The 26,806-nt window shown below is 32.6% G+C and overlaps 1 protein-coding gene across 6 annotated transcripts; it reads right to left on the minus strand.

Moving 5' to 3' along the window:
• Positions 1-446: 446 nt before the first annotated feature.
• Positions 447-26,005, minus strand: LOC115449972 (uncharacterized protein DDB_G0290685). 6 transcript variants are annotated; one of them, XM_037443695.1, is made up of 36 exons: positions 25,937-26,005; positions 24,907-24,990; positions 24,293-24,415; positions 22,808-22,867; positions 22,507-22,572; positions 20,645-20,998; positions 19,797-19,841; positions 19,378-19,410; positions 18,848-18,892; positions 18,725-18,766; positions 18,596-18,643; positions 18,469-18,513; positions 18,321-18,362; positions 18,198-18,242; positions 18,048-18,095; positions 17,905-17,955; positions 17,779-17,817; positions 17,621-17,671; positions 16,121-16,168; positions 15,752-15,835; positions 11,698-11,742; positions 10,681-10,728; positions 8,155-8,199; positions 7,245-7,286; positions 7,059-7,115; positions 6,696-6,719; positions 6,194-6,232; positions 5,629-5,673; positions 4,426-4,473; positions 4,294-4,341; positions 3,920-3,961; positions 2,445-2,489; positions 1,987-2,031; positions 1,263-1,304; positions 797-844; positions 447-559 (listed from the first exon to the last, which is right to left on the minus strand). In XM_037443695.1, exons 1-36 carry the CDS (start codon positions 25,995-25,997, stop codon positions 504-506), a joined length of 2,133 nt encoding a protein of 710 aa, XP_037299592.1. In that variant the 5' UTR covers positions 25,998-26,005; the 3' UTR covers positions 447-503. The 6 variants fall into 6 exon arrangements, with proteins under 6 accessions (XP_037299592.1, XP_037299591.1, XP_037299590.1 ...); XM_037443694.1 differs by lacking the exons at positions 447-559; positions 797-844; positions 1,263-1,304; ... (11 more) ...; positions 10,681-10,728; positions 11,698-11,742 and adding exons at positions 12,443-12,949; positions 13,412-13,585; positions 14,042-14,680; positions 15,447-15,626 and having other exon boundaries at positions 20,930-20,998; XM_037443693.1 differs by lacking the exons at positions 447-559; positions 797-844; positions 1,263-1,304; ... (11 more) ...; positions 10,681-10,728; positions 11,698-11,742 and adding exons at positions 12,443-12,949; positions 13,412-13,585; positions 14,042-14,680; positions 15,447-15,626.
• Positions 26,006-26,806: the final 801 nt, after the last annotated feature.

Genomic DNA, 26,806 nt, shown 5'->3' on the forward strand with positions numbered 1-26,806 from the left:
TTTGATATGATCACGATTACCCTTCGTTCCTTGAGTGTTGCTTGTAGTGCAGAGTAATTTGGTCGCAGACATCGTGTTAATTTAGGCACGGTGCAGACGATTTCAACTTATCACCATAAACTACATTACTATAAGGTTGAGAGTTACTGAAGCTACATTCAACTACATTCTTTAACTTAATTTTATATTTCAAACTTTCATGTTGATATAATTTGCGTGACGCCATAACAAAATTATGTCAATAGCAACAAGTGTCAAGCATGTTAATCAAATAAGAAAATATTTGTCTTAGTGCAGTTTTAAGAATTTTACCTTATGATGGATACCTTATGATTGTAGATAGAGTTCAGTATTTTTTGGAATTATACACGTATTGTGTCAAATTTGAAAACATGTAATATTATATTAATATACAATGGTGGGTGTGTTTTAAGAAAAAAAATAAAGTGATTGCCATAGTAAATTTATTGCGTTGTTATTAGTGTTTCTTATACGTGTACAATTCACCAAATTTCCTTGCTTCCAGAAAATCCTGTTGCAATGTACGCGTTTGTTGTATCTAAAAAAATGAGTTCATTATGTACAATGTGTTGGTTTAATAAATTTAAGTGGCTGTGTAATATGATTCATATTTACCTTCAATTATAATGTCTATCTATTTAAATTAGCTTCATTTGCTTTTGTTATCTGTGAGTCTAAATACATTGTAATGTAAAAAAAAATATGTTCAAAAATATAAGGGAAGAAATAAATAGACGCAATATGTGTACAATTTATATTACTTTACAATAATTACCTGTTGTTCCTGCAGTCGTTTTTGTAGACGATTCTGTTGTAGATTGATCTGTAAAATTCAGTTTTTATATTTAAAATATTTACACCTTTATAAGTGTCACTACTCTTCAGTAAGGTAATAGGCTTCATAGGTAGTGCTATATGCCCTTTAAATTATTGTTCTATAATAAAATAAAGGGTGCAATTAATATCTTAAGATTCAGCGCAAGGTTAGTTTCGTCTGACGCTGCTGTTGTTGGATCTATTCATTTAGATTTTATTTTAATTCATAGGATACTTAATTAGCTATAATTATAATAAGTCTTTGAGTTCTTATTTTTTCATGGGTATTTAAATATAATTACTTTATTCTTCAATTCTTGCAATTCATATATTTAAAGATTTCAATATTTAGAAGCGAATGCAACTAAAGTTGTGTTTCTGGGTATTTTTATAGCCAATGATATTTTATTAATTATTGAGTTTACCTTGTGAAGCTTCTGTTGTAGAAGGAGCCATTGTTGATGTTCCTGAAATATGAAATTGTTGTACTTATTTGTTATAATTAATATTATTAATAGACTACATAACTACAGTAACAAAGAACATCTTTACTATTGGACAGTATAATTTATAATCACCGTTCCATACTGGGGTTATACTTTTATAACACTAATATTAGTTATAATTATTGGTAACACGAGTTTACTATTGTTGTTTATTTCTATACCTTAATTGTTTATGTATAGGTAGTTACTTTAATTATTGCAATGTATTCATTCTGATGTATTATATATAGAGTTAGGCTATGTTAGGTTTACCACTATTGTTATCAGTCGAGGTTGGTGAGGCAGTTGTTGTATCTAAAAAAAAATCACGAGTAATTTTAATAGCCTAGTTGGGAGTGAAACTGACTGCCGAGACAGATATCTGCAGATTCAAAACCCAGGGGCAAACACCTTTAACATTTCTAAATTATTGTGCGTGTTCTTTGTGAATTATCGATTGTTTTAACAGTGAAGGAAAACGTCGAAAGGTAACCTGCATACTTTAAAAGTATTCTATGATAATATTGAAGGTATATTAAGTCTGCTAATCTACACTAGACCAGCGTGGTGGACTAAGGCCTTATCACTCTCGCTAGTTGAGGCGGCATGTGCCCAGCAGTGGGACAATATGTAATACGGGGCTACTACTATTATATTATATTACCTTTAGAAGCAGCAGTTGTGGTTGAAGGGGCACCTGTTGTGCTATCTAGAATACAATTACAATTATCACGTAATTATTATGTTATTCAGTGGTTTAGGCTTCATTGAAGTAGGTGAAAATATTACCCTTCAAATTACTTTAGGGAAAATAAATTAATATTAACGACTAGTATGTTTTTCCTATTTGCCCTTATTGTAGATTAGAAGCAAGAAAACTTGATCAAGCATAATAATAGCAGAAACAATTTCGTTTTGCAACTAACGCTGTGCCTGTATTGCAAAGTCCATGTGCGGTGAATGCTTCTTACCACTAGGCGGATCGCTTGCTCGTTTGCCTACTCAGGCAATAAAAAAGCTAGTACACATTTTTGAGTTAAGTAACTAGTTTGTATCTTCTATGGATATTAAGTAACTACCTATTTGTTGCACAGATTTTTATATTATTACTTATTATCTTACCTCTTTGAGATGTCTTCATTGTAGAAGCCTGCGTCGTCTCATTTTCTGTTTAAAATATATAAAACAGTTGGTGATTGTTTTTTTAACATTTTTTCCAAATTATTTTAGGTAATTTCATTCTTTTATATTATATAAGCTGATCCGACAGACGTTATCCTGTTTTAATTATCAATATTGAATTCGAATTGGTATAATTAATAATAAAAATATTATTCATTAACATTCATATTCAAAGACATAGTGTTTATTATTGTATTGCTCTATGATACGCGCATTCTGACAATCGCTGAAAAGTTATTTGAAACAACTGACAGTTACATAAAATTAATATTGTCATTACGTTTTTAAAATGTTTCTAATGTTCTGCTCAGCTTCCTTGATTTTTTTCTTTCATCTTCTTCACCTTCTCCTGACAATATTTAACACAACACGCACGCGCACACGCGTAATGCGTTGACCAAGGGAAATAAAAATTCATTTTTATTTAATACTAGATGACCCGGTGAACTTCGTATCACCTACATACATTTATTATTATTATTCATCGTGGAACGCAATTTTGCCATACCAATACGTATGTTATCATTATCTGTCTCCCGTTAGTCAACAGTACGGCTTGCACGTGAAGAAGCTCGTCGCACATTTGATAAACTTCGACGATCTAAGTCATCTTCTCCGTGGCATTTTGCGACAATAACATTAAATAAAGTTCTCACGCACTGACAAATTGATGATAGATTTTAATAATAGTCTTGAAATTTATTTATTTATTTTCTATTTTTAAGAACCCACTGACACTTTTACACTTTATTTATTTCTGAAATGTTTTGTATTTGAACAAAATAAACCAAAGAAATCGGACCTCATAGTACAACTATGAAACAGACAAATTTCTGAACGCACCTATATATATGTGACAGCCAGGCCAATTCTTTATTTCTAAAAGACAAAAGACATCGAATGTTTCATGGCTAGGAACATTTTGTATTGAAAACTTATATTGTCGTTTTTAGTATTTTCCGTTATTTATTATTTATGTTCGTCACCGTTTAATCCATCCCTGGACTTCCAAAATTAATTCAAAACCAAAATTAGCCAAATCGGTTCAGCCGTTCTCGAGTTTTAGCGAGACTAACGAACAGCAATTGATTTTTATATATATAGATAGATGACAATATACCAAAATCCGTTTAATTTTGATAAGCGTTATCGAGTAATTACTAATAATTCAACTTTGCTTGTGGCCCCTATCTTAGGAAAATACTAAATAAAGGTCTACATTCCAATATAAAATTTATTCTATTCATTAAGCGAATTATGCTTTTGGTTTTAACATAGTGATATACAAAATTCAGCATATTCATATTTATAATGACTTACTTATTACTCGCGTTTCCCAATTACTTTTTGCGAAAAATAGTCACTGTACAGACATACGTAAGTAATTAAATAGAAAACGAAAAAGAAAATGGTACCTTCAGGGGCTGGTGTTGTGTTTGCTGCAGCAGTCGCATTATCTGAACATTATTTAAATGATTTTAAAACATCTTATGGAACTAAACATTAATTTAAAAAAGTTATAATATTTTTCTTTCATGTATTTATTTTACAGTTGCACATGGTCAATGACTTAAGTATAAAATAAGATGGATAGAAAAAGCAAAATGCAACAGAAAAAAGAAAATAAGCAACTCGATAGAAGCGATGTGATAGAATTCACACAAAGCAATGTGTGTCTACATTGTAGTTACATACTTATTCTTTTCGAATGGCAATAACTTTAACTGGCACATTGCTTGGAAAAAGGTAACTTTAGTATGGATACATAGTGAGATGCGAGTGCACTTACCTTCTGTAGGTTTAGATGTGGTCGCAGGAGCTTCAGTGCTCGTTTGATCTAAGATTTAGAATAAATGTTTAAGTATTGAGCGTTTTATGACAATATTATTATTATATTCATTAAATAATTGCAAAATTTTACCTTCTACGGACATCGTTGTGGTTTCAGGATCGGCGGTTGTCATTTTACCTTAAAAAGTGAAGTAGGTTTAAACTGGATAGATTCACGTTTTATGGAAATTAATATGTATTTTGTAAAAATGGTAAAGTTATGTACTTTCATTTTATAAATGCAAAGATAAAATCACTCTATTATTTATCATGATAATAGATAATTTAATCTATTAAGAAATTACTGTATTTAATATTGGTATTGTTATTACCTTTTAAAAGCTTTTTTGCTTTTATTTTCTTGTTCAAAACCTTGTCTAAACAAAAAAAAATCTGTCACACATACGATATGGAATTACATAATTAAGTAATTAAGTGCTGCTTCAAAAGGCAGTTTTTAGATTATACCATTGAGTAAGGTTAGAGATTTTTTTTTAAATTGATTTTCCTTTTCCGTCACATACTTTTGGTGACTTAATAATCTCTGGAAATAATATCACACACAGTTCTAACTCCTGTCCCAATGGGCAAATGATATATATCAATACATATAAGGCAATGAATTTAATATATAAATATTCGATTATTATGGATACATAGAATTCATACGTTCTAGGATATATAGATTTATTGAAGAGAACTAGAGCTTCTCTAACCAACATAATTGTAGCCGTGTATGATATTTTTATCAAAGACCAATACAATAATATATTTTCTTTTAATCAAAGTACTAAAAATATTCTCTATTTTTATCGTAAAATAACAATTGCATCGTCATACCACTGAGAATAATATATATCTTCTGAAAAGGTTGTTATAGAAAGTACTCTTTGCTTTATTATAGTAATTATATACAGTATTTTTTACGATGTTATGTATATATATAAAAATGAATCCCTATTTCCCTTGGTCACGCCATCACGCGTGAACGGCTGGGCCGATTTCACTATTATTATTTTTTGTGTTTGTTATTGTCAGGAGAAGGTTCTTATGAAAGAAAAAAAAATCAAATAATTGCGAGGAAAATTAGAAAATTTAAGAAAACTTAACGAAAATATTAATTTTATATTTTCGTTAAGTCAATTGTTTAAAATAACTGTCAGCGATTGACATTGACAGAATGCGCTCTGCAAATTCATAGTTAAGATGGGACAACGTCTGTCAGCTAGTAATATATAAATTTGAATAATTAAGTTGTTTTAAGTATTCAAAAGCAACTCAACATTTACGTTACCTTTTCGAGGCTTTTTAGTTTTCTTCTCCGTCGTTGTTCTTCTACCTGAAAATACTTCTTCGTTTTTGTAAACTGATTAACAAATTTTTGCACATAGACTGCGAGGTTTTTGTGCAATTAAAAATGTTTAATGTTAGTTTGTATAATTATCTCCGATATTTATGTTATTGTACTTTTATATAATTTATTGTACAATTTTTATCCCAAATCAATAAACTAATCCCCTTATCCATAGACGTTATTTATCTAAAGATGCTGATGATGATGATATTGTCAGATAAACAAAGCTATTTATTGTGATAACAAGTCAGCTTTGTTTATCTGACAGCCAAATAGATTCAAGTTGTATTTAAATATTAGCCAATCACAGCGGCCCTATGTCAACGCACTGCGAAAGCTGCCATGCCGTCAGCACTGAGAAACAGACTTGTTATCTTATAAATGCTCCATCCTTAGATAACTAACGTCTATGAATTAGGTGGTAATTACGGCATAGAATAAAAATAACTGAAAGCCAAAGAACTAGAAAAAAAGCAGTTTTATGAGAAAAGTCAATATTACTTACTTCTTCGCGTTGTAGTCATCGTGTTTTGTGTTGTAGTTTCTAAATAAATAACGTTTAAGCTTTAGTATGAGAAACACCCAGTTTAAACAAAATTAACCTTTGAACTGGCAGACGAATAAGGTATATTACATGCAAATATTAAATCAAGTTAATTTTATGAGAAAATACAAATACGATTTTGTTAAACAAGGTAGTGTATGGATAAACCCGTCGTGTTGCAAATATAGCAATTAAAATAACTAAAATGAAATGTAATTAAACACAATGTTGTCTGTAATAATATTTCCTGAATAAGTAATAATATTTAATAATTTATCCTCTGTAGTCATAAGAAGCTCGTCACACCGCCCTTTTAATTTCAATTTAATAAAACATTTATAAAAAAGTTTGTTACTGTAAGAGGTCAAATTAAATTGCTATGTATTTACCTAGGCAGTTATATTAGGTATTTTTTTTGTATTTTTGCAAAGAATATTAAATGAAAGAATTTTCAATGGCTCACCTCGTGAAGGAGTAGTAGATGCATCTGAAAAAAAAAATGATTAGTAAACATTTCTATATTTTCTCTCTCTGATGAAGAAAAGAGGTAATATTCCATTATTAAAAATAAACAGTTTTTGGTATTTTATCGCGCTTTTAATAGTTTAGTTTTCTCCCGACGTTTCGATAACACTAAAGTATTAAAACCACGATAAAATCCGAAAAATAGTTTAATTTTAACATCTAACATTCGCGTAAACATAAGAAATCATAATATTCCGTTACATTAGATAAAATATTATGTAGATACAATAATTAAATTATGTTCAGCAGTGGACATCCTGCGGCTGATGGTGATGTTGATGAATTATATCATAAATCATACCTTCCTCAGGTGTTGGTGTCGTTGTAGGAGCATTTGTCGTAGGAGTGGTTTTCTGGCCTATATGGAACATATCCACGAGTTATTAATTGCTCATTTCTTGCCAGTCTATCAAGTAGTTTACTAGAAAATTTGTGTTAAGTATTTAAAGAAAATTAATAGTAAATACAGAAAAATAAATTTGTTTACCTCGTTTACGGCTTGTTACTGGTCTTTTCGTTGTTGTGGTACCTATACAAAGCATGTTTAAGCATTGTGTCAACAATTTTATACCTTAATTTTAGCTGAATACGTAGTATTTTCGAGATATTTGTTTCGGTAGCTCCCTGCAGCGATCATAGGCTCTATTTGCCGTGTCCGTGGGTAATTTTTTGTAGTCTTAAAACAAGTAAGTATACCGTCTTACTATGGAACAAGTCAAACTAAAATATACTTTCCGCGTACTCAATTGAGCTCTAAAGATATTTTCGACCGTTAAATTAAGAAATCAAACACATCAAATACTTTTAATTTTGTTTACGAATAATAACTGTGCAGTATCCTTTGTAACTGCATGAACAGTTTCTATCTCATTTCTTTTGTTTATATCAATATCCATTATGACAGGATGGAACTTTGCTTGAGTAAATTACTAAAATATCGCAATCAATGTTTAATGCGCGTTAGTACGAATATTCCCTTCTCGCTTTTGATCACGGCTCCACCCACGTGAAAAAAAATTCCAGGATAAGAAGTAGTCTATAACACTCGAGTAATGTAGCTAAGTGAAAAAAATAAAAATCAGTTTCGTGGTTTTTGAGATTATTAGCGTGTTCAAACTCTTCAGCTTTAAGTATATATTAGTATAGATTACATTTATATTTGCAAGGTAACATCCTGGTGGCATACCACCACGACAAGAACGTTTATCCCTTGCCAGTAAACAATTATCGCAAATAATCTCTTGTAACAGTGATATTCCATGTGGATATATAATATAGCACCGCGAAGCCTCTAAATCTCACACTAACTTAGTATACGCTTTTGAAGTATTAAAATATCAAGACTAACTATTAAAACTATCGGCTAAATAGATGAAAATAATGAAGTTGATACGTACGTCTAGTGCGTGCTGGCGTTGTCCTTTTCGTGGTTGTAGTCGTACCTTAAATGAAATTCTTAATTTGAAACTATAAAATATATAAACATACCTTTATATTCGACTCTCTAAAATTCTCAACAATGACTTAAACAAGTGAATTTATGACTACTAGTAAAAATGAAATTCTATGATAGATTCTTTAGACAACGTAGATAAGTAGTAAGACATGATCCTCTAAGAGAATCAAATCTCACTTAACACTCGAATAGTAAATACATTTGTATCACGAGAGGATTACAAAAAATTCTTCTGTAATAAAAATGACGCGACCTTTTGATGCAGAATTTCTGTCTTCAACTTTCTTTAGCCGAAGGGGAAAAATTGCATAAGTGCAATTAGTGCAAAATATTAAACAACATTTTAACATGCTGAGCTGGCTGTTTAAACGATTGTAGAAATTCTTTGCCTTTGATTGATGAGTGAAAATTCATTTTACCTAAAACTGTATTACATAGATGATTGCGACATTGATTCAGAATTTCATAGGTGGTAATTCCTTACAAACAAAAACCTGCTTAAGAAGTAACATGTACCAAACAGAAGTGCATTATTGATGTCAAGCAGTAATGAGCAAGTGCTGTTCTATTTTAGTCTTAAAGAAATTGTAGCCATGACGAATACGTTATATTGCAATGCAAAGTGTTAATATTAAATATCTTCATTTTGAGCTACTGCCCCGGTGGCGTAAATGTATTGCATGCGCAATACCACAACGCTTAGATATCCAGGGTTCGAATTCCGGATCGGGCAAACTGATATTGGATTTTTCTGCTCAGACCCGGAGACTGAACTTTGTGTCGCTCGTCCCTTATCACATCATGTGACGGAAAACTCATAGCGAAAAGTGGGTGCTTTGATAGCAGTCCTGCGTATACTTTCGGTGATGCGTGTGTTTTTGTGTTAGTAATCTTAAGCATCAGAGGAATAGTGTCAAATTTAATGAATTTTGTACCGGGCTATCATTATGACGCTGATCAATGAACGAACGTGTAGGTGTTCTAAAAAGGATTATTTTTATCGAATTTAATATCGTTACACGTCAAAGTGGCACTACAAAAGATAGAATTATACAACCATGAAGATTCCTCTTCAGATTTCAGAAAATTTCTGTTCCATGTTTCAAATACCAACATTATTTGACTAGAAATTGTGTACCTGTTGAGCTGGTTGTGGTGAGCCTAGGCCTATGGGCAGCAGTGGTATTACCTAATAAATCCCAAAGTTGATGTTTAGTGTGAAGGTGCCAAGTGAACATTATCTTATAAGAAAACAGAATGCAATTTACTTTTAGGAATTTGGTAAGTAAAATAAAAATATATATAATCAATTTAATGTTTCTTGTGAGATATTGAAATTATTAAAACTAACCTTTCTGCAGAAAGAAACCAAAACTTTTATTTATATATCCGACAATATCATATTGCCTTTTTCTCCTGTCTAAAATATAAAATAATATATTTTTAATCCAAATTATTTATTACTTAAATAGCTCTATTTGTTTTATCAGTAGCCGTTTAAGAATTTTTGATGAAGTATTTTTTATTATAAAATTTCATGAAGGCTAGCCAATTGTACTGGCCTAAATAAAACAGTACTTGCACACTACTCATTGGGGTCAAAAACAGTCAATATAATCAATGATGATACCTTTCCAGTATGCATACAAGAACTAGCACCTCATATGGCTTTATTTCAAATATAATTTATTACCACTATAATGGAAAAAATATTTTTATCGGATGGTAATCTATAACAGCGGCGATAGCCTAGTTGGGTGTGGAACGGACTGCCAAGACGATTGTCCGCAGGTTCAAATCCCAAGGGCACACACCTCTGACTTTTCTAAAAACATGTGTGTATTCTTTGTGAATTTATCGTTCGCTTTAACGGTGAAGGAAAACATCGTGAAGGAACCTGCACATCTGAGAAGTTCTCTATAGGAATATCGAAGGTGTGTGAAGTCTACCAATCCGCACTAGGCCAGCGTAGTTGGACTAAGACCTAATCCCTCTCAGTAGTAGAGGAGGCCCGTGCTCAGCAGTGGGCAAGTATATAATACAGGGCTGATATTATTATTATTATCATCATAAAGAGGGTTTCTATTTCCCTATACTTTGCCCCCCCCCCCCTCCAAGTATTCCCTCCCAACTCTACTCCGGGCACCTGCAGCCGCTAAGGGCATTCCAAAATCCCATTCGCAAATTCCCCCGATGTAGACTGCAGGGATGCCTACTAAAAAAATTACATTATTAACTTTTTACGAATACTATACCATATTAAGATTTTTTATCAGTCTGCTATTATTTGAATTACCTTTCCTTTCTAACATGTAGCGTAAATTCAACATTTACCTGATCTTTGGTATTAACATCTGCAGATTTTAAGATTCAATTTCGTATAGCACACTTTCGATAAGTATAAAACTTTAATAAGTCAATTCCGCAAGAGTAGGTAAATAATGATCTTAGGAAAACGGTCATATACCTTGTGATGGCTGCGCTGTGGTCGAGGGAGATTTTGTTGTCGATTCGCCTGAACAGAAAATAAACTCGTAATAAATATGGTATTAATAAATTTATATAAACTGGTGGTAGGATATAGTTTATATCTGCCCGGATAACGACCAACGTACACAAGGTGTTAATACCGTCATGGAGGCTCACGTAAGTGCGTCGCGTTCCGGGATCAGCCTGTGTACATCCGCTTCCAACAGGCCGACATCATTGTATCGACAGCAGAGTAGTAATCGTCACTCGTCAGTCGACATTCTATTGGACTCTACTCCACTTACCATCAGATAAAGAGAGGTAATGTACCATGCCCAAATAAATAAAAAATTAACTTAAGTATTAAGAAAATTATTAAAAAAAGCAAGGACATGTTGCCTGCAGTTGAAACGTAGTTTCAGCTATAATATTTATAGAATCGCGAATCGTCAATGTAAAGATGGAAGTCGCGTGACAGATCTAGTTATCTAACTCTTTATATTAAAACGTTTGTAAGATATTCTAGTCTTTTGTAATTTTGGTATTTTAGAAATAAAGTCGTGTTTGAAAGTGTCTGTGGTATTTTTTGGACCATAACTAGTTTGTGCCTCAGTTCAACATATACATCAGCTATTGGAAGTACTACGTCACATCATTAGTATAGAAATGGAGACATAATTGTTAATTACACATCTATATTACCATAAAAATTGCATGTAAATTACAGATATGTCGTGTATATAAGACCTTTGTTAGGCACAAATTTGTCATAAGTTTTCAAAATTTTTGTATTTCTTATATGTTCACATTAAAAAAAGTTACAATCTATAATTGAATGTTATATAAAATGAGAAAGAAAAATCAGGATATAATGATGTATTTAATAAAAGTGTACGAGTATGTAGTTTTAGTTGCATAATTCTGATATTTTCAAAAAAAGATATGTATTCAGTGAAAAGTGAATTTATTATAAGGTCCAGTAACATATACTTTTGTAATAATATATAATTTTTACCTCTAGTTGTTGTTTTGCGTGCGCATTTCGCCGGCGAGGGAGGAGCTGTATGAAAACATATTTGTGTGTTATGTATCAGTTTTATAAATTAGTTGAAATTCGTATTCGATCTATAATATATTGGAGTATTTAAATAATTGAAGCATAGGAATGCACCATAAAATTAAACATTAGAAATATTCTTTTAATTGCATTACTAATTGTAACATCAAAGTGAGATAGTAATATGATTTGGTTACAAAGATTTGTAAACTTTAAAGATCATGCAAAAAAGTATTTGTGGGTAATGTTGCTTAAGTAATGCATTTTATAACATGTTTAGCCAAAGATATTTGCTGCTTTGTATCATAATATCACATTTTACTGAGAAAATTTCAAATATAATGTTGAATTTAAATAATTCAATATAAACACGATCCCGCTGCGCGGAGTATTTGTTGAGATTTCTCAACTAGATAAATTTCTGTTGTAGTAGAAATATTCAGAAGATTAATGATGCCTCATAACATAATACAATTTATACTGTAAATAGAAGTTATCAAATCTTTTTGCATACGTCCACAGGTGTCTACAAACTTCATTCTCGTGGTGTTTGAATGTATATATTTTTCTCGCATAGTGTAGAGTGATAGTGTAACAATTTGGTCGTAAGAATTTAAATCAAAATTTAATGATACTAAATAATAATATTGATTTCTTTATTCATTAAATGCATAGAATAACATTTCAATTCACAAAAAATATGACAGTTTTAAGCGTGGCGCAGACTACCAACTCTTAGTTGTACGAATATATTTGGTACAAATAACGCGTTAATGGCTTCTATACATTTCACTACAGGCAACAGTCTCATTGGAAAAAATAATTACGGGTGATGCTTTTATATACTACACGCGCATGTAATTAATTATTTCATTGTATGGGTTAATTGTTAAACACATGGCATATACGATATGCCCTACTGTTATTAAACCTAGATCTTTAAAACCTCTACTCATAATATGTATTAGGTAACGTTTTGTTAGCTAACATAAATTGCTTAGTCCGCGCAGAAATACAACATCTGAGTACAACTAAACATTGGTAGCGCGCGTCAAGCTTTACAATTATATTTGGAAAGAGTAACATAAAAGTACAAAACTAACTGCCATTACTAATTCATCTGATTGTTATCTTTATTATAATACGCTCGCGTTCAAGTCTAGATCCAGGTCAAGTAAGCTACCTTTGGACTTTGATGCAGATTTCATTCCTGCGAAAGAAATAATAAGCACGTAAGGATACTGTCAAAAATTTATATTATATAAAACGAAGAGCTTCAGGTAACTGGAGTTAATTCACGAGTATAAAATATAATTATTAAACTATAGTGCGAAATTTGAACACGAGCTGGCTTTTATAACAAACCCTATTATAAGCTTGATGACAAATTTATTTCAGAGGTCGTCCGCGTGCATATTGGGATTTTTTAGTTTCAATATAGGTATTGACGAAAACGTCAAAGTAACGATAAAATAAAGACATCCTTAACAATAAATCGAAACTTAACTTTCATTTACTTATATATATAAATCTTTTGCAACTAGAACCGATATTTATACCCGTTTTTTAGATCTTTCTTCGTGTTTGTGCTATCCGTGTTACTACTGAGAGAACATAGCTTCAAATTCGTTGTTAATATGGAATTTCCTATTAAAAACAATACTTTACTTACCGCAGTTTGAGGGTCGGACGCATCCTTTACTTTTGGGGTCGTAGACATATCCCGATTTACATTCGCAGCTGTTGGTTTTGGGACATTTACAGATTGTGGGTTTTTTTCTAGAGGGGCATCGTTTCTCGCAGTTGATATCACACCCCGGCATTGCATTGGGGTCCCCACCACACGCTAAAATACAATAAATAATATTAGTTTCTATACCTGCGAGATAAATGTAACCTATATGCAGCAAATTTTTGTATAAAAGAAACATTCAGAGTAAGAATGATATTAAAAATAAGATTTGTAAGGTATTATATATAGTTGAATGGGACGCCCATTGTTGGTGCAGTAATTGTTTATGTTATGTAGGATTTTGTGTATTTAATTTTTTATCTTTGGTCCAACAATACACTTCTTTCTTTCTATTTGTATAGATGTTATTGATTAGTTTAATTTACAATGATTTTACGATTACTATGACTACAACATATTGCTACACAAAAATTGTTTAATTCTTCTTTAGACGAGATTAAAATCCACTTGGGCACAAGTTAAAACCTGTTAATATTCTTAACTAAATGGAATGTAATTTTTTAAGTAATATTAAAGTGTAGTTTATACAAAAATTTATAGCACACTTACAGTCTTCAGAGTCTGGATTACTGTCCGATTGGTCATCTCCATTTGACTCTCCCCCTGCGTCTTGGTTCGTGTTTTGATCGTCTTCCTCGTTCCCTGCTTCTTCTCCCTCAGTAGTTCCTTCTGATCCACTTTTTGTAGTGTTTGCATTTTCATCGTTTCCTCCATCGTCTCTATCATTCCCACCGTCTCCTGCATCGGATTCGCTTCCTCCATTATCTCCATCACTTCCACCGTCTCCTCCATCGGATTCGTTTCCTGAATCATCTTCGTCGCTGTCTGATTCGTCTGAACCACTATCGTTTTCGTCTTCGCTTTCATTTTCGTCGCTTTCACTTGACTCCCCTCTGTCGTTTGATTCCTCATCTTGATTCTGGTTTTGTTCGTCTCCTCCGTTTCCACAACCACAACATGACCAGCTAGTTTCTTCGTCTTTGTCTTCGTTTTGACCTCCACACGTGTTTTCGTCTTCATTGTCGGAGTTTGAACTACCGTCCGATTGACCACCCTGGCATGGTGACTCTTCCTCTTGTCCCGCATCGCTGTCTTCCCAACTTCCGTTGGAGGTACCTTCGCCAATATTTCTCCCGCAACCACAAGGTTCATCGGTTGAACCGTCATCAGTATCCGGCTCAGAACTGTCTGCGGTATTTAATAGGGATTATCATTTTTTTAATATAGAGTTAGGATTATTCGACTAATAATATACGATGAAAACTAAAACTTACTTTTGGTTGACCTAATTCTGATTTTTAAGTTATATAATACATTTCAAAATGTATTTAAAATTAACTTCAAAATAGTGCAATGGCAGTCAACCTAATAAAATGTTATATTATTGCCTATCTGAAATAATTTATGTACATTGGAGAAAATGTTACTTCAATCTCATTATAGAACTTCCTGGTTTTTGATAAATAACGATGAATCGGCTAAATAATAAACACACTAATTACCGGTTCTTAAATGAATGTTTATTAAAATACCTAATTAATCCTTTAAGGCCGCAGTTCATATAACTCAGTACATTGACTTCAAAGCTTCAACGTACAAACGCGAAGAAAATCTGCATATTACCTTTATAATTAACAATATCGAAAGATTAAAGGATGAAACTTTGTTTTTATGACAATAAATTAGCCTTTTGTCAGAATAAATATTCTCTTTTCAAAATATGGAGTTGAAACAGTTTTGTTATTATTCTTTTTAAAGTTGATTAAGATAACTGTGAACTACGATTTAAAATATGTTTAGGTATGAATAACTTATCTATTTTCCTAGCTATGATTGGACATATAATAATATAATTAGATTAAAACTTTCCTAGAAAATGCCATTGCAGTAAGAATAGAAAGGGTTTTGTTTTTAATTTTACTGAATAACAAGCTTCCTGTTTACGTTTACCCACCTTCGCATTCGTCTATTGGAACACACGTATCATTATCATTCCGCAAATATCCATCTTGACAGATACATCCTTTTTCACATTTAACCGATTGCATACACTGCCCCGGCTCTTCGCGTTCTGCGCAAGTCTTTACTTGACAACCGTTCGCACAATTTGACATGACTTCGTCTTCTCCACATTCTGTGATAAAATCACATTTTATAATAATTTATTTCCAAAATTATAAACCAATTCCGCGTAAAAAATCCAGTCAATTTTTCCCGAAAGTAAACCATTTAGGTTTACTTTTTTACGCATTACGTTACCTTCTTCTTCTTCCTCTTCCTCTTCCTCTTCTGGCGTAGTAGAAGCTTCAGTAGTTGTGGTTCTTGATCTTTTAGTTGTTTTCTCTAATAAAATAAAAAAAATAATAATTTAAAATTTATAGATGGTAATAGTTGGTTCGATCGTAAGTATAATAGGCCAATGCTAATAAATGATGACACAACATCCAGAAATACGTCTAAAATTTGATTTAAAAGTAAATATAGCCCTAGCATAAAAATTAAGTCGACTGGAGAAGCAAAAGTATTGCAATAGGCTTCTAATCATAGTCAACATTCAGTTACGTTAGCTATACGTACTCATAGATACATTATGAAATTGAAACGAGTTTGAACGTTGCTGTTACTCACGATTGCTTGCTCTTGTTGTGGTTCTAGGTTTTTTAGTTGTAGTTCCATCTATAACAAAAAATGTATCAATGATGATGACTTTTACCTAACATTTGAGAGATCTTCGTAATATATTTTATTACATCGAGGCAGAAATTATTGAATTCGCTCCATTGAGAATAGTTCTTATCAAAATTAAATTATACAAAGTATCGTTTGAGCGGCGAAACCAAAACTGAAAACTTATTTACAGTTCTTAAAATGTCTAAGGACTAGACAAAGAATGCATATAAATATCTTAAATGGTAAAAATAATAAATATTACGATGTAAAGGATGGAATGGATCAAGTGCTAATGAAATAAAACTTATCGGTTACAATAAAAACGAGTACACGCCACAGTTCATATAAAAACTCAGTATATGTTTGGTCGCAAATTTTGGCTTACGTATACTCCTACCTAATTAAAATTATAAAGTATAGTTGTATATTAATCACTATTTGCCGATTGCATCTTCCGTCTAACAGTTTGAAAAGCAAAACAATGTTGATTAGATTCTCATAAATATTTTTTATGAATGCACACTGTTAAAATTTTAGTATTATTTTTGGACATATGACATGTCCGCCTGGCTGTCTGATATACAACGCGCAGACAAACCCTGGCCAGTCTAGAGTTATGAAATTTTGTACTAGTGTTCCAATAACGGACGTAAGCACTAAATGGGTTTTTCAAATTACGTCCCATGAAAGCTGACTGCCTCAGTGAATTGTATTACGGTATGATTGCAATGCTGAGGACTATGTGATATTTGGTTTTTCTACTCATTATCAAACCAGAGTCTAGAATATGTATCCAATATGGTAGTAGGCTCGCCCACTATCACATTATGGGAACGAATACACATGGCAGAACGTGGGTGCACCAGATACGCCTCTGCCTACCCCTTTGGTAATGAATATCTTAAATGAAAGTTTGAGGGAATTCATATTTTCTGAAGTTAAAACATAAAACTGGGTTTTTAAGGGCAGTAGTTTCTTGGAGTAGTTTTTCTTTAAATATGATTAAACATCACAGGGTATTTGGAACTCCTTCCTCTAAGACCTAATATGCAAGATCGTAATTTTTTAAGTTAGATTTAGATTATTGTTGACGGATTCCGCAAATCGTGTGTCCCGTAAGACTTTTATCTAAATTATATAATTAACTGATTAAAAATTAATTAAATAACATTATTAAAAATTGTATCTTTTATTAGAATTATTAAATTATGAATGATTTAATTTGGAAACGATAATTTGGTTACATATTTATCTTATTTTATTCAGTCATCTTAATATATTCTTGCTTTTTATAATTTATACAACCCATACATTGCTTACCATTACTTGACGCAGTGGTTTTTGTTTCAGGAGCCTTAGTTGTTTTAGCTTATAAATAAAATTAAGACAATATTTATGTAATGTACATTTATTATAATATTTTTATAAGTAGTTGTTTTACTTTAAACAATATCTTACCACCGCCTGATGCCACCGTCGTTAATTTCGGTTTCTTCGTCTTTTTTCCTCCTTATTAATAAAATTTGAGTTTTAGTTTCCATTTACTTAATATTGGTATTTTAATAATTGTGCTTACAGAATTTCAATAGGAATATTCATTACTAAATCATCTTTACCTGATTTAAGAGTTGTTGCTGGTTTCTTCGTTGTTGTAGCTTTGATGAAAATATTAAACAGTAATTATTTGTTAAGAATGCCCATGTTGCTTTATTATTTAAGAATAAAATAATTTCTGAACTTACCCTCTTCCTGTGTTGGTGTTGTTGACTTAGGTTTCTTGGTTTTTTTATTTCCTAATTTTAAAATAAAACGTTCGTTTTGGATTATTTTAGAAAATGTTTTAATTGTTTCGTTTAATTATATATATTTTTTAATAGCTTCTTACCACCACTTGATGCGGGAGTTGCTGATTGAGATGGCCTCTTTGTTGTAACTTTCATATTAAGAAGTATTATTAAATAAATTGTTTTATCCTTTTAAAACCAGTTGATATACAAATTTTGTTGTAATTAAACTCAAATTATATAAAACTTACCAGCACCTCCTGATGGAGCTGTTGTTTTGGATTTATTTGTTTTTTCTAAATATAAAATGAAACATTCATTAAATTATTCTTTTACAATAAATTTTGATGGTTAAATATTATAAAAAGACTTACTAGCGCTAACTGGAGTTATTGCTTTTGGTGTTTTAGTTGTGGCTATATAAATGTTAAAAATATATTAGAAATCATATGCAAATATATACATGGTAATATAAATATAATAAGGGCAAATAAACTTTATATACTATTGAAAATAACTTACCAACGGCTGTTGTACGTTTTGATTTGGATTTCTTCGTAGTAGTTTCTTTAAATATAAAATTAAGTAAGAGACATATAATTGATTGTCATGCAACTATATAGAACGTACATATCTGTGAATTACTTACCACCTCCGGGCGTAGGAGTAGTAGCTTTAGGTTTCCTCGTTTTTTTTCCTTAAATAAAAAATATATAATCAAAAACTCGCGTTAGGTATAATTCCAAAGTACCTAAATTCGCAATAAATAGCAACATACCGGCTGCCGGTGTGGTTTGACTCGGTTTCTTTGTTGTGGGTGCTAAGAAAAAAATGACTTGTACAAGTGTTTCATTATAAAGGAATTATCATTGTATAAATTCATAAAATAATTCTAGCTTACCTGGTTTTGATGTGGTAGTTTTAGATTTGGGTTTCTTTGTTGTTGCTGCTTACAAATTAATCAAATTAGTTAAAGTTTAATGAGATCATAAACATAAATCGAAAACATCCGAATGGGACTTGCGCTCCGAGGATTCCATACAAATGTGTAAGGTATCTAAGTATATATTATGTTAGTTTAGACTTGACAAACTTAAATTTTCCGTTCGGTCCATAGACACGGTTATCGCACCAACCGCAAATAATAAGTTTGTATTATTGAATTAGCTTTTTTTTGTTATAAAAGTGCATATTTATGATTTTCATATGAATTGCTTTGTATGTGCTCAAAGACATTGCGTGGCAAGTTTCAAGATTCTAGGTCAACGGGAAGTACCCTAAAGATTTTGATTCTCTTGTGAAATTACAAAATAGCTCTTTCGTGAGAAAAGGGGCCTTTAGAGACATACAGACACATAAAAAGCGAACATATAGGGCCTACTATTGAGCTACGAAACTATTAATAATATAATTTATGCAGAAATAGCTTACCTGCCGCTGATGTTGTCTTCATTGTAGTCGTTGCTTTGTATAAAATTGTTTTTATTTAGATATTTTGAAATATTTGGCAGAATTTAAGATAAAACTTAGCCGCAAGTAACGCACTAGAAAATATTATTGTATTTTGAACGACATATAAACTATAATTCACATGAAATGATTTTTTCAAGAATTGGAATTACATCTTAGTTTCCTATTATATACATTCAAATAAAAATCATTTTAACAAAAAATTAAACCCCCTTAAAAAATCACCCAAAATCAAAAAATAATTTCACAGACCCTAATCTCTGCGGATCATTGGTGAGAATAGATAATAAACATCTATTCCGTCTGATCCATTTTCGATGCCGATGCGAATGTGGTTAGGACCTTTTATTAAAGTAGGCGGTTAGTGAAAAGTCGCTTACCTTCCTCTTCTTCGTCACCTGCTTCTGTCGTAGTGGCATCGGTTTCTAAAGCAGATATTAATGAAATTAAGTACATATTTATATACACTAGCTTTCACCTGCGGCTGCATGCGCATAAAAACTTTACCCAGAATAGTTTCACAGAAACTGTTCATATTTTCAGAATAAAAAGTTGCTTAAAACATTTTTTCTTATGCTAAGAGAACTAAGTTTAATATTATATACACTATACTTATAGTACACATTAGTCGCTATTTTAGTAGGTATAAAATATTACATGGCTATATTAATAATATGATTATGATTAGCATGCAGTTAAAGTAGAAATAAAATACGACTATTTAGATTCACGCTGCCGACAAGAAATAGGCAAAACAACCCTTTCAAAAATCAAGCACTTAAGGTGGTAGCTCAAGGTCTATTTTCATACATTTTGTTTCGGCTTTAATCTGGGTAACTAAACAAGTATTGGCAAGTAAAGAATTTAAATTCACGTCTAATTAGTGATTAGTTCTCGCAGTTGAAAGAAAAATGTAAAAATAATTAATAATCATGGATATTTCTGCCTTTAAAATTTCGTCATATTAAATTTTAAAGGCCGAAATATCCATGATTATTAATTATTTTTACATTTTTCTTCAACTGCGAGAACTAATCACTAACTAGACGTGAATTTAAATTCTTTACTTGCCAATACTTGTTTAGTTACCCAGATTAAAGCCGAAACAAAATGTATGAAAATGGACCTTGAGCTACCACCTTAACATTATACCTACATACTTTCGAGCACTCTTTTAATATAGTTGTTTTTCTATATATTATACTTTGTTAGTAATAAACCTAGTTACCATCCTCATCACCTTCACCATTTTCCCAATCACCTCCGTCACCATCATCGTTCCCTTCACCGTCTCCTTCACCATCGTCGCCTTCTTCCGGATTCTCGCCACCATCTTCACGGCCACCTTTGCCATCATCCTCGCCACCATCCTCGCCACTATCATCGCCACCATCATCGCCACCATCATCGCCACCATTCTCGCCACCATCCTCTCCACCATCATCGCCACCATCCTTGCCACCATCATCGCCACCATCCTCGTCACCATCATCGCCCTCTTGATCGTCAGTACCTTCTTCTTCTTCGGGTGATGCTGTAGTAGTTGTTGGTTTATTGTTTTTCTTAGTGGTCATTGCACCAGCTATGAATAAAATATTTTGAATTTTATTATTATACTTGGGTGTAATAGTTGTAATTCAGTCCTCTTAGTCAGGGATATTACTATGTGCTTTCCCCGTTATATTAATGTTTATAATTATTTTCGATGATAGTTAATTTTAGAATACTTAATGATGTTCAAATTGCCATAAGAGACATATTTTTATTATTCATTTTTGCTTAGTTAGCATTTATTCGTCGGGAAGGTTCAGCTAACGGACACCTAAGCATTGAAAGCAGTGGAAAGGAGATTTTTAACCTTAACATCAGCCAACTGAACTAATTATTACTCACGTAACATATATTTTGGGCCCCTATTTGGTACTATCATCCATTTTGAATCCACCACTAACATTATTTAATACTACAGCCGCTTAACCTATTGTTGGTGACCGCAATCACAGTGGCCTCTTTTGATATCTAATAACAGGGAAAGATACCGTTTACATACTTAAAAATCTGGTAAAAAATCCATTTCATAAGACGGTACATGCTTATATTATAGTTTCCTCCTTACCGCCCCATCTTTCTCGTTTGGCGGCAGCGGTTGTATTCGGTACGCACCCAATTCCGTTCAGTACACATTATTTGTTCGCCACAGATATCATCACAGGCCCCAACTTCTGTCTGCTGATCAGCCACGGCCGACAAAGATATACTGGCAACGGTTTTGAGCGCGCTGCACTCTTCGTTGGTTAGTAATTCAACTTAGGAGTATCAAAGGAAATCAACGGGTGAAAGACGACAGACTAATAATCCTTTTGGATCAGACAGGATTGGACATAGGAACGTACCAAAACATCTGCGAAGTTTGTCAAGCCATACTTTATAGGTATGACGCACTGCCGCGATAATCTTCGAGCCAGCAATTAAGCGTTTCAGCCTAGCTAACCATAGTCCAACGACAGTTCTGCCAAAAGAGGCCTTGGCCATTCTCGGTTCCGGTTTTTCCTCGTAACGAAATGCTTCTTCCCGCGAAAAAAAACCTGGCGAGAGAGACTTCATGTCCAAATCCCAGGATTAAGCCTCAGCTAATATACAAGCCGCTTCGATACTTAGTATCATGTAGCAGTAGCCTCTGACGATGCGCTGCGCCACTAAACGATTTATGCAGTAAAGTGGCGCAGCGGACGTTATCGAGACCAGTCTTAAACGTGACGTCCATACAAGATAATGAACTTTACGACTCCCGCTTGAAAAATAAACAATATATTCAGAATTTTTTCAAATTTGGAAAAAACAATGACGGGCGCCCGCTAGCCGAGAACCTTATCATTAGAATTAAGCACTATCCTACCACTGTCGATACATAGATCAGGTACTTCATTTTCGAGTCAAAGGTACCATTCGGTCTAAACTGTTACGGGGCCTATTCTGGATGGTACTTTCTCAGACGTATAAATCAGGGCAAACTAAAGTCTTCTAAAAGGTTGCTACGGTTGTCAAGTAAGCTTAATCGAATGATTTTTTTTTACATAAGCTAGAACTTACCTCCTCCTCCACCGCCATTTCCACCACCAGGAGGTTTAGTCTGTGGTTTCTTGGTTGTTTTTGAATCTGTAATAAAATAAGCCAGTTTAGTTTGTGAACGCGCGAATTTATATCATATAGTTTGTTTGATGATTGGTTTAATTTATTGTTTAAAAGTTTGTTACTTGAATATTACAAAAATTAAGCGTTGCTTAAAGCAACTCATGCCCTTATATAAACGCCTTTAGCGTATAGGACAATGAATTATCTTTTTATAACATATGAAATGAAGTAAATGATGTAAAGAAAGTAATACACTTACTGCCTTCTCCTGATGGTGTAGTAGTTTTAGGTTTCCTCGTTGTCATTGCTTCTGGCCCATCTGTAAAATAATATTTATAACCGTTAAATTAATAAAATATGGGCTAAACGATGCATCAAACGGTGTAAACTTAAATCTTAAATGAAAAATATATATATTTCGATGGGTCTACAATCTTACATAATTTTGTATACCAAAAACACAGGTTACAACGCCTAAATGGCGAGGTGTCTGCAAATAAATCTTTAAGAGTATCCTTTATAACGACTATCGGATATACCGTCCAAATTCAGTCGTCCCATCAATGTTGTTATAACCAGTTTTCACTGTATTATGTAAGATTGTGTTGCTCGCGGCTTTACCCGAATGAAGTTTCTACCGTTTGTACGAGCCAGCCCCATCTATTTAATCATCGGATTCAAAAATTATAATGTTTTCTACGGAAGTAAATTATCGGTATAGACAAATAGCGTAGGTGTTAAGAACCAAGAACATCGACTATCCTTTGTACCAAATTTCACCTATATCCGTCTATTTGTTCCTGCATTTACTACTAACAAACATACAAACTTCCTAACATCTAAACATTCTAACATGTAAATACATGCAGATGCTTTTACTTTGATATATAATGTTAGTAACAAAGAAAGTAATATGGATATTTCCTTACATGCCTAAGTCATCAATTTATTTTACTCTAATAAACCGAACGTTGCAGAGTTGCTCTGACATAGTTTATAGACCGACCGCATGCGTAACATCAACCTCTATTGAGGCTTCCACTGCCGGCCAATCGGTTGTAAATAAGTCCGCACAATATAGTATAATTATATTACCTACTATTTTAAACGACTGAGTGGCATATTTATATTGCGTGCGCGGTAGGACGCAGCTTTGTTATCCCGGGTCGGGCAATGTTATATTGGATTTTTCTGCTTGTAATTAATTCCTGTTATAGCCATAGACTCGCCCCATATCACGCATGAAATGAAATATTGATACACTTGCACTCATAAAGGCGCGATTTGTGGTGTAGTTTAAAAATCCAACTCCACGACCCCCTTCCCTCCTCCTCTCCAAAGAAATTCTTGTCTGCTCGGTCTCCATACCGAATGCACCCCCATGCATGGGAGCACATTTGTCACGGCGCTAGGCACTCAGTTAAGGGTGTGTGCTTTTGGTCACCAAATTCACATTAAGGTCTATAAGGGCTCAAGAACATCTCCCTTCCTTCTAACCACCGCCAATCCTAATATACTACCTTTTCCTCAACCCACACTTCCTTCCCAGCTATCCCCTCCCATTCACCTAGGGACTGCCGTGGTTGCTAAGCCGGTAGATCGCCTGTACACCATCTGCAGTGTACCCCAGGAGAAACCTCGGTGGCTCGCCAAAAAAAAAACACCACAATTTCGCCATACTGGAGTATGTATACCGCTCTCATTAAGAAATATTAGATTTATACCGGTGTTATGTAAAAGTTACCTGAGCTGTCTTCTCCGCCTCCACCTCCGTCTTTCTTTATTGAAATATTTTTAACAATAGTCGTATTAGAAGCTGCCATAGACGAAGCGTTTGATGTTGTATTGCTGGTAGAGTCACCATTGCCTAAAAATACAATAATATTACCGATTATATGATTTTTTCAATGTTTAAAATTACATGTTGGTCGCGGTATATATTTTAAATAGGATAAAAATAATAATATAGCTATATGACATAGATATTATAACTTAAAAATGTCCAATCAGGACAAATGTACGACTTCCACGGTGTTATATATCCGATTATGTAAGTATAATCTGAGAAGGCCCGATTGAAAGGGTATGAAAAAGTTATAATTACATCACACGTCAAGCCAAGAATTGCAAATACTTAAAAACATATAAAAGCTAATAACGTTTTTATGTAGTTAGAGTTTATTATCGCTCTTCATGTAAAAAAAAAAACAATACTAATTTAAACCCACTCTTGATAGAGTATTAAACAGATGGATACCTCATTTCCAATGTTAATTATATTTGATACTCTATTCATTATTCAAATAGATATACCTTTCTTAATAATCAATATGCCTTTTACAGACTTATACTACTTACTAGATTTGCTAGAACTGCTCGCCGCTGACGAATTCGCTGCACTCATTGTCGAAACATTTTTAGTTATATTTTTTGTGATAGTATCTGTAAATAAAATATAGGTTATTTAAGAAGGGTGAACAAAGTTCAAGTGTTTGTCAATTCCTTCGATGTTTCAAATTCATCACGTTTATCTTCTGATTTATTTTTAAATAAATTATAAAGTCAACTGAAAGGAAGCGTGCATACCTGAGAAATTCTCTATAGGAATTTTCGAGGGTGTGTAAAGTCTACCAATCCGCAATGGACCAGCGTGGTGAACTAAGGCCTAATCCCTCTCAGTAGTAGAGGAGGCCCGTGCCCAACAGTGGGACAGTATATAATACAGGGCTGATATTAATATTTATTATTATTATGAAGTTAACTTACTTTACTAACCAGGTTTTAACAAGTTTATTAATTCTCAAAGCCACATATGTCATAAACAAAACCACTGATAGATATTTCACAGATGATTTCAAAACAGTCGTTTTGTAGTCACCCTTGATCTATTGGTCTTTCGCAAGACAAAATTATTTTAGTTACTAAATTGAGTTAATTTTATGATTTGCACGGTCCTAATTAGTTTCATAACACACTTCATTATAATATGAGTATCTTGTCCTCACACACACCACTGCATCTCCCCTTAAGACAAGTTGTGGCACGCGTTTTATGACAACCAGTAAATCTCGAAGAGTCTCTGGAAACACTGTGTTTAGCCCTCAAGGAAATCAATCAAATGGAGAACTTACTAAAAAATAATGCACACGCCTCCAAAGGAGATAGAGGAGTAACTATTGCACACACTTTTCACCGTGTGTATTCCGTCCCATGATAGGAGACGAATCTATAACCATATCTGGCACAAATTCTTTTATTAAATTCCAGACACCGAACTGATACTGAGACGAAAACCCAATATCGCTGTCAAACCCGAGACCTTAGCACTGTAGTCGTAATGAATACAATCACGCCACCGCAGTCATAATAATATTTAAAAGAAAATTACCTGCAGAAGATAAAGTCACTATATAGCCCACGAGGGCCAGAAATAGGAGTGACTTCCACATCGTCACTAGTTAGAACGTCTAGTGTTTCACTAAAGACATGGAACACCTTATATACTTACAAAACATGTTACGTGTGTTTATATAAATAGAGAATATTTAAACCAATAGTGCCTAAGTAAATGTCATTAAATGGTAATTAATTTCGTTCCGAAATGCTGATTGTGTAACTGTAAAACTAAGTACAGAAGTTTCTGTAACGACAAATGTTGTAAAATAAACGTTGATTAAAACAGCTGTAAGATATTCGTTTGAATATCGTTTATGATTCTAAAAAAAGAAAGAATTAGCGGTCACTGAGTACTGTGAGGAAGTAGTACAAAAATAATATTATCATTTTTTTTCCATTCTAAGTATATCAGGAAAATTTAAATATGAAATATGGAAAAATAAAATAATTACAATGGTCACGTACAAGATTTATTTTCGCCAATTTAATATGTTATTATACATTTTATTATACTTAATTCATAAATATATTTGACGAATACTAGAATCTTTGATATAACATAATTGATCACTTGTTGCATTAATCGTTTTTACTATCTTTTTATATCTTTTAAAATTTTTATTAATTCCACTTTTGAACACAAATAAACTTTATCGAATGGGGTTGATGAAAATACAGGTTTTACTTATTTACACTAATTTATGCATTAGTCGTTCATTAACACACACATAAAAATATTATAACAAGTGGTACATTTACGTAAAATAAATATTCTTTTATTTTACAAGTATATTTTGGAAGCTAATAACATCTAGATTATAGGTATATTTTACTCATTTGGATATATGAAATCAATATTTGG

This window comes from Manduca sexta, chromosome 26 (assembly GCF_014839805.1).
Source record: "Manduca sexta isolate Smith_Timp_Sample1 chromosome 26, JHU_Msex_v1.0, whole genome shotgun sequence".
NCBI classification, from domain to species: Eukaryota; Metazoa; Arthropoda; class Insecta; order Lepidoptera; family Sphingidae; genus Manduca; species Manduca sexta.

What these genes read in the sequence shown, in the direction of transcription:
- LOC115449972 (XM_037443693.1), bottom strand. Translation starts at nt 25,997, where the DNA reads ATGTGGAAGTCACTCCTATTTCTGGCCCTCGTGGGCTATATAGTGACT. An exon ending in TGGTGAAGGTGATGAGGATG is followed by an intron (nt 19,842 to 20,644) that starts GTAACTAGGTTT and finishes TATCTGCTTTAG; the next exon opens with AAACCGATGCCACTACGACA. An exon ending in AGGTGACGAAGAAGAGGAAG is followed by an intron (nt 19,411 to 19,796) that starts GTAAGCGACTTT and finishes TTTTATACAAAG; the next exon opens with CAACGACTACAATGAAGACA.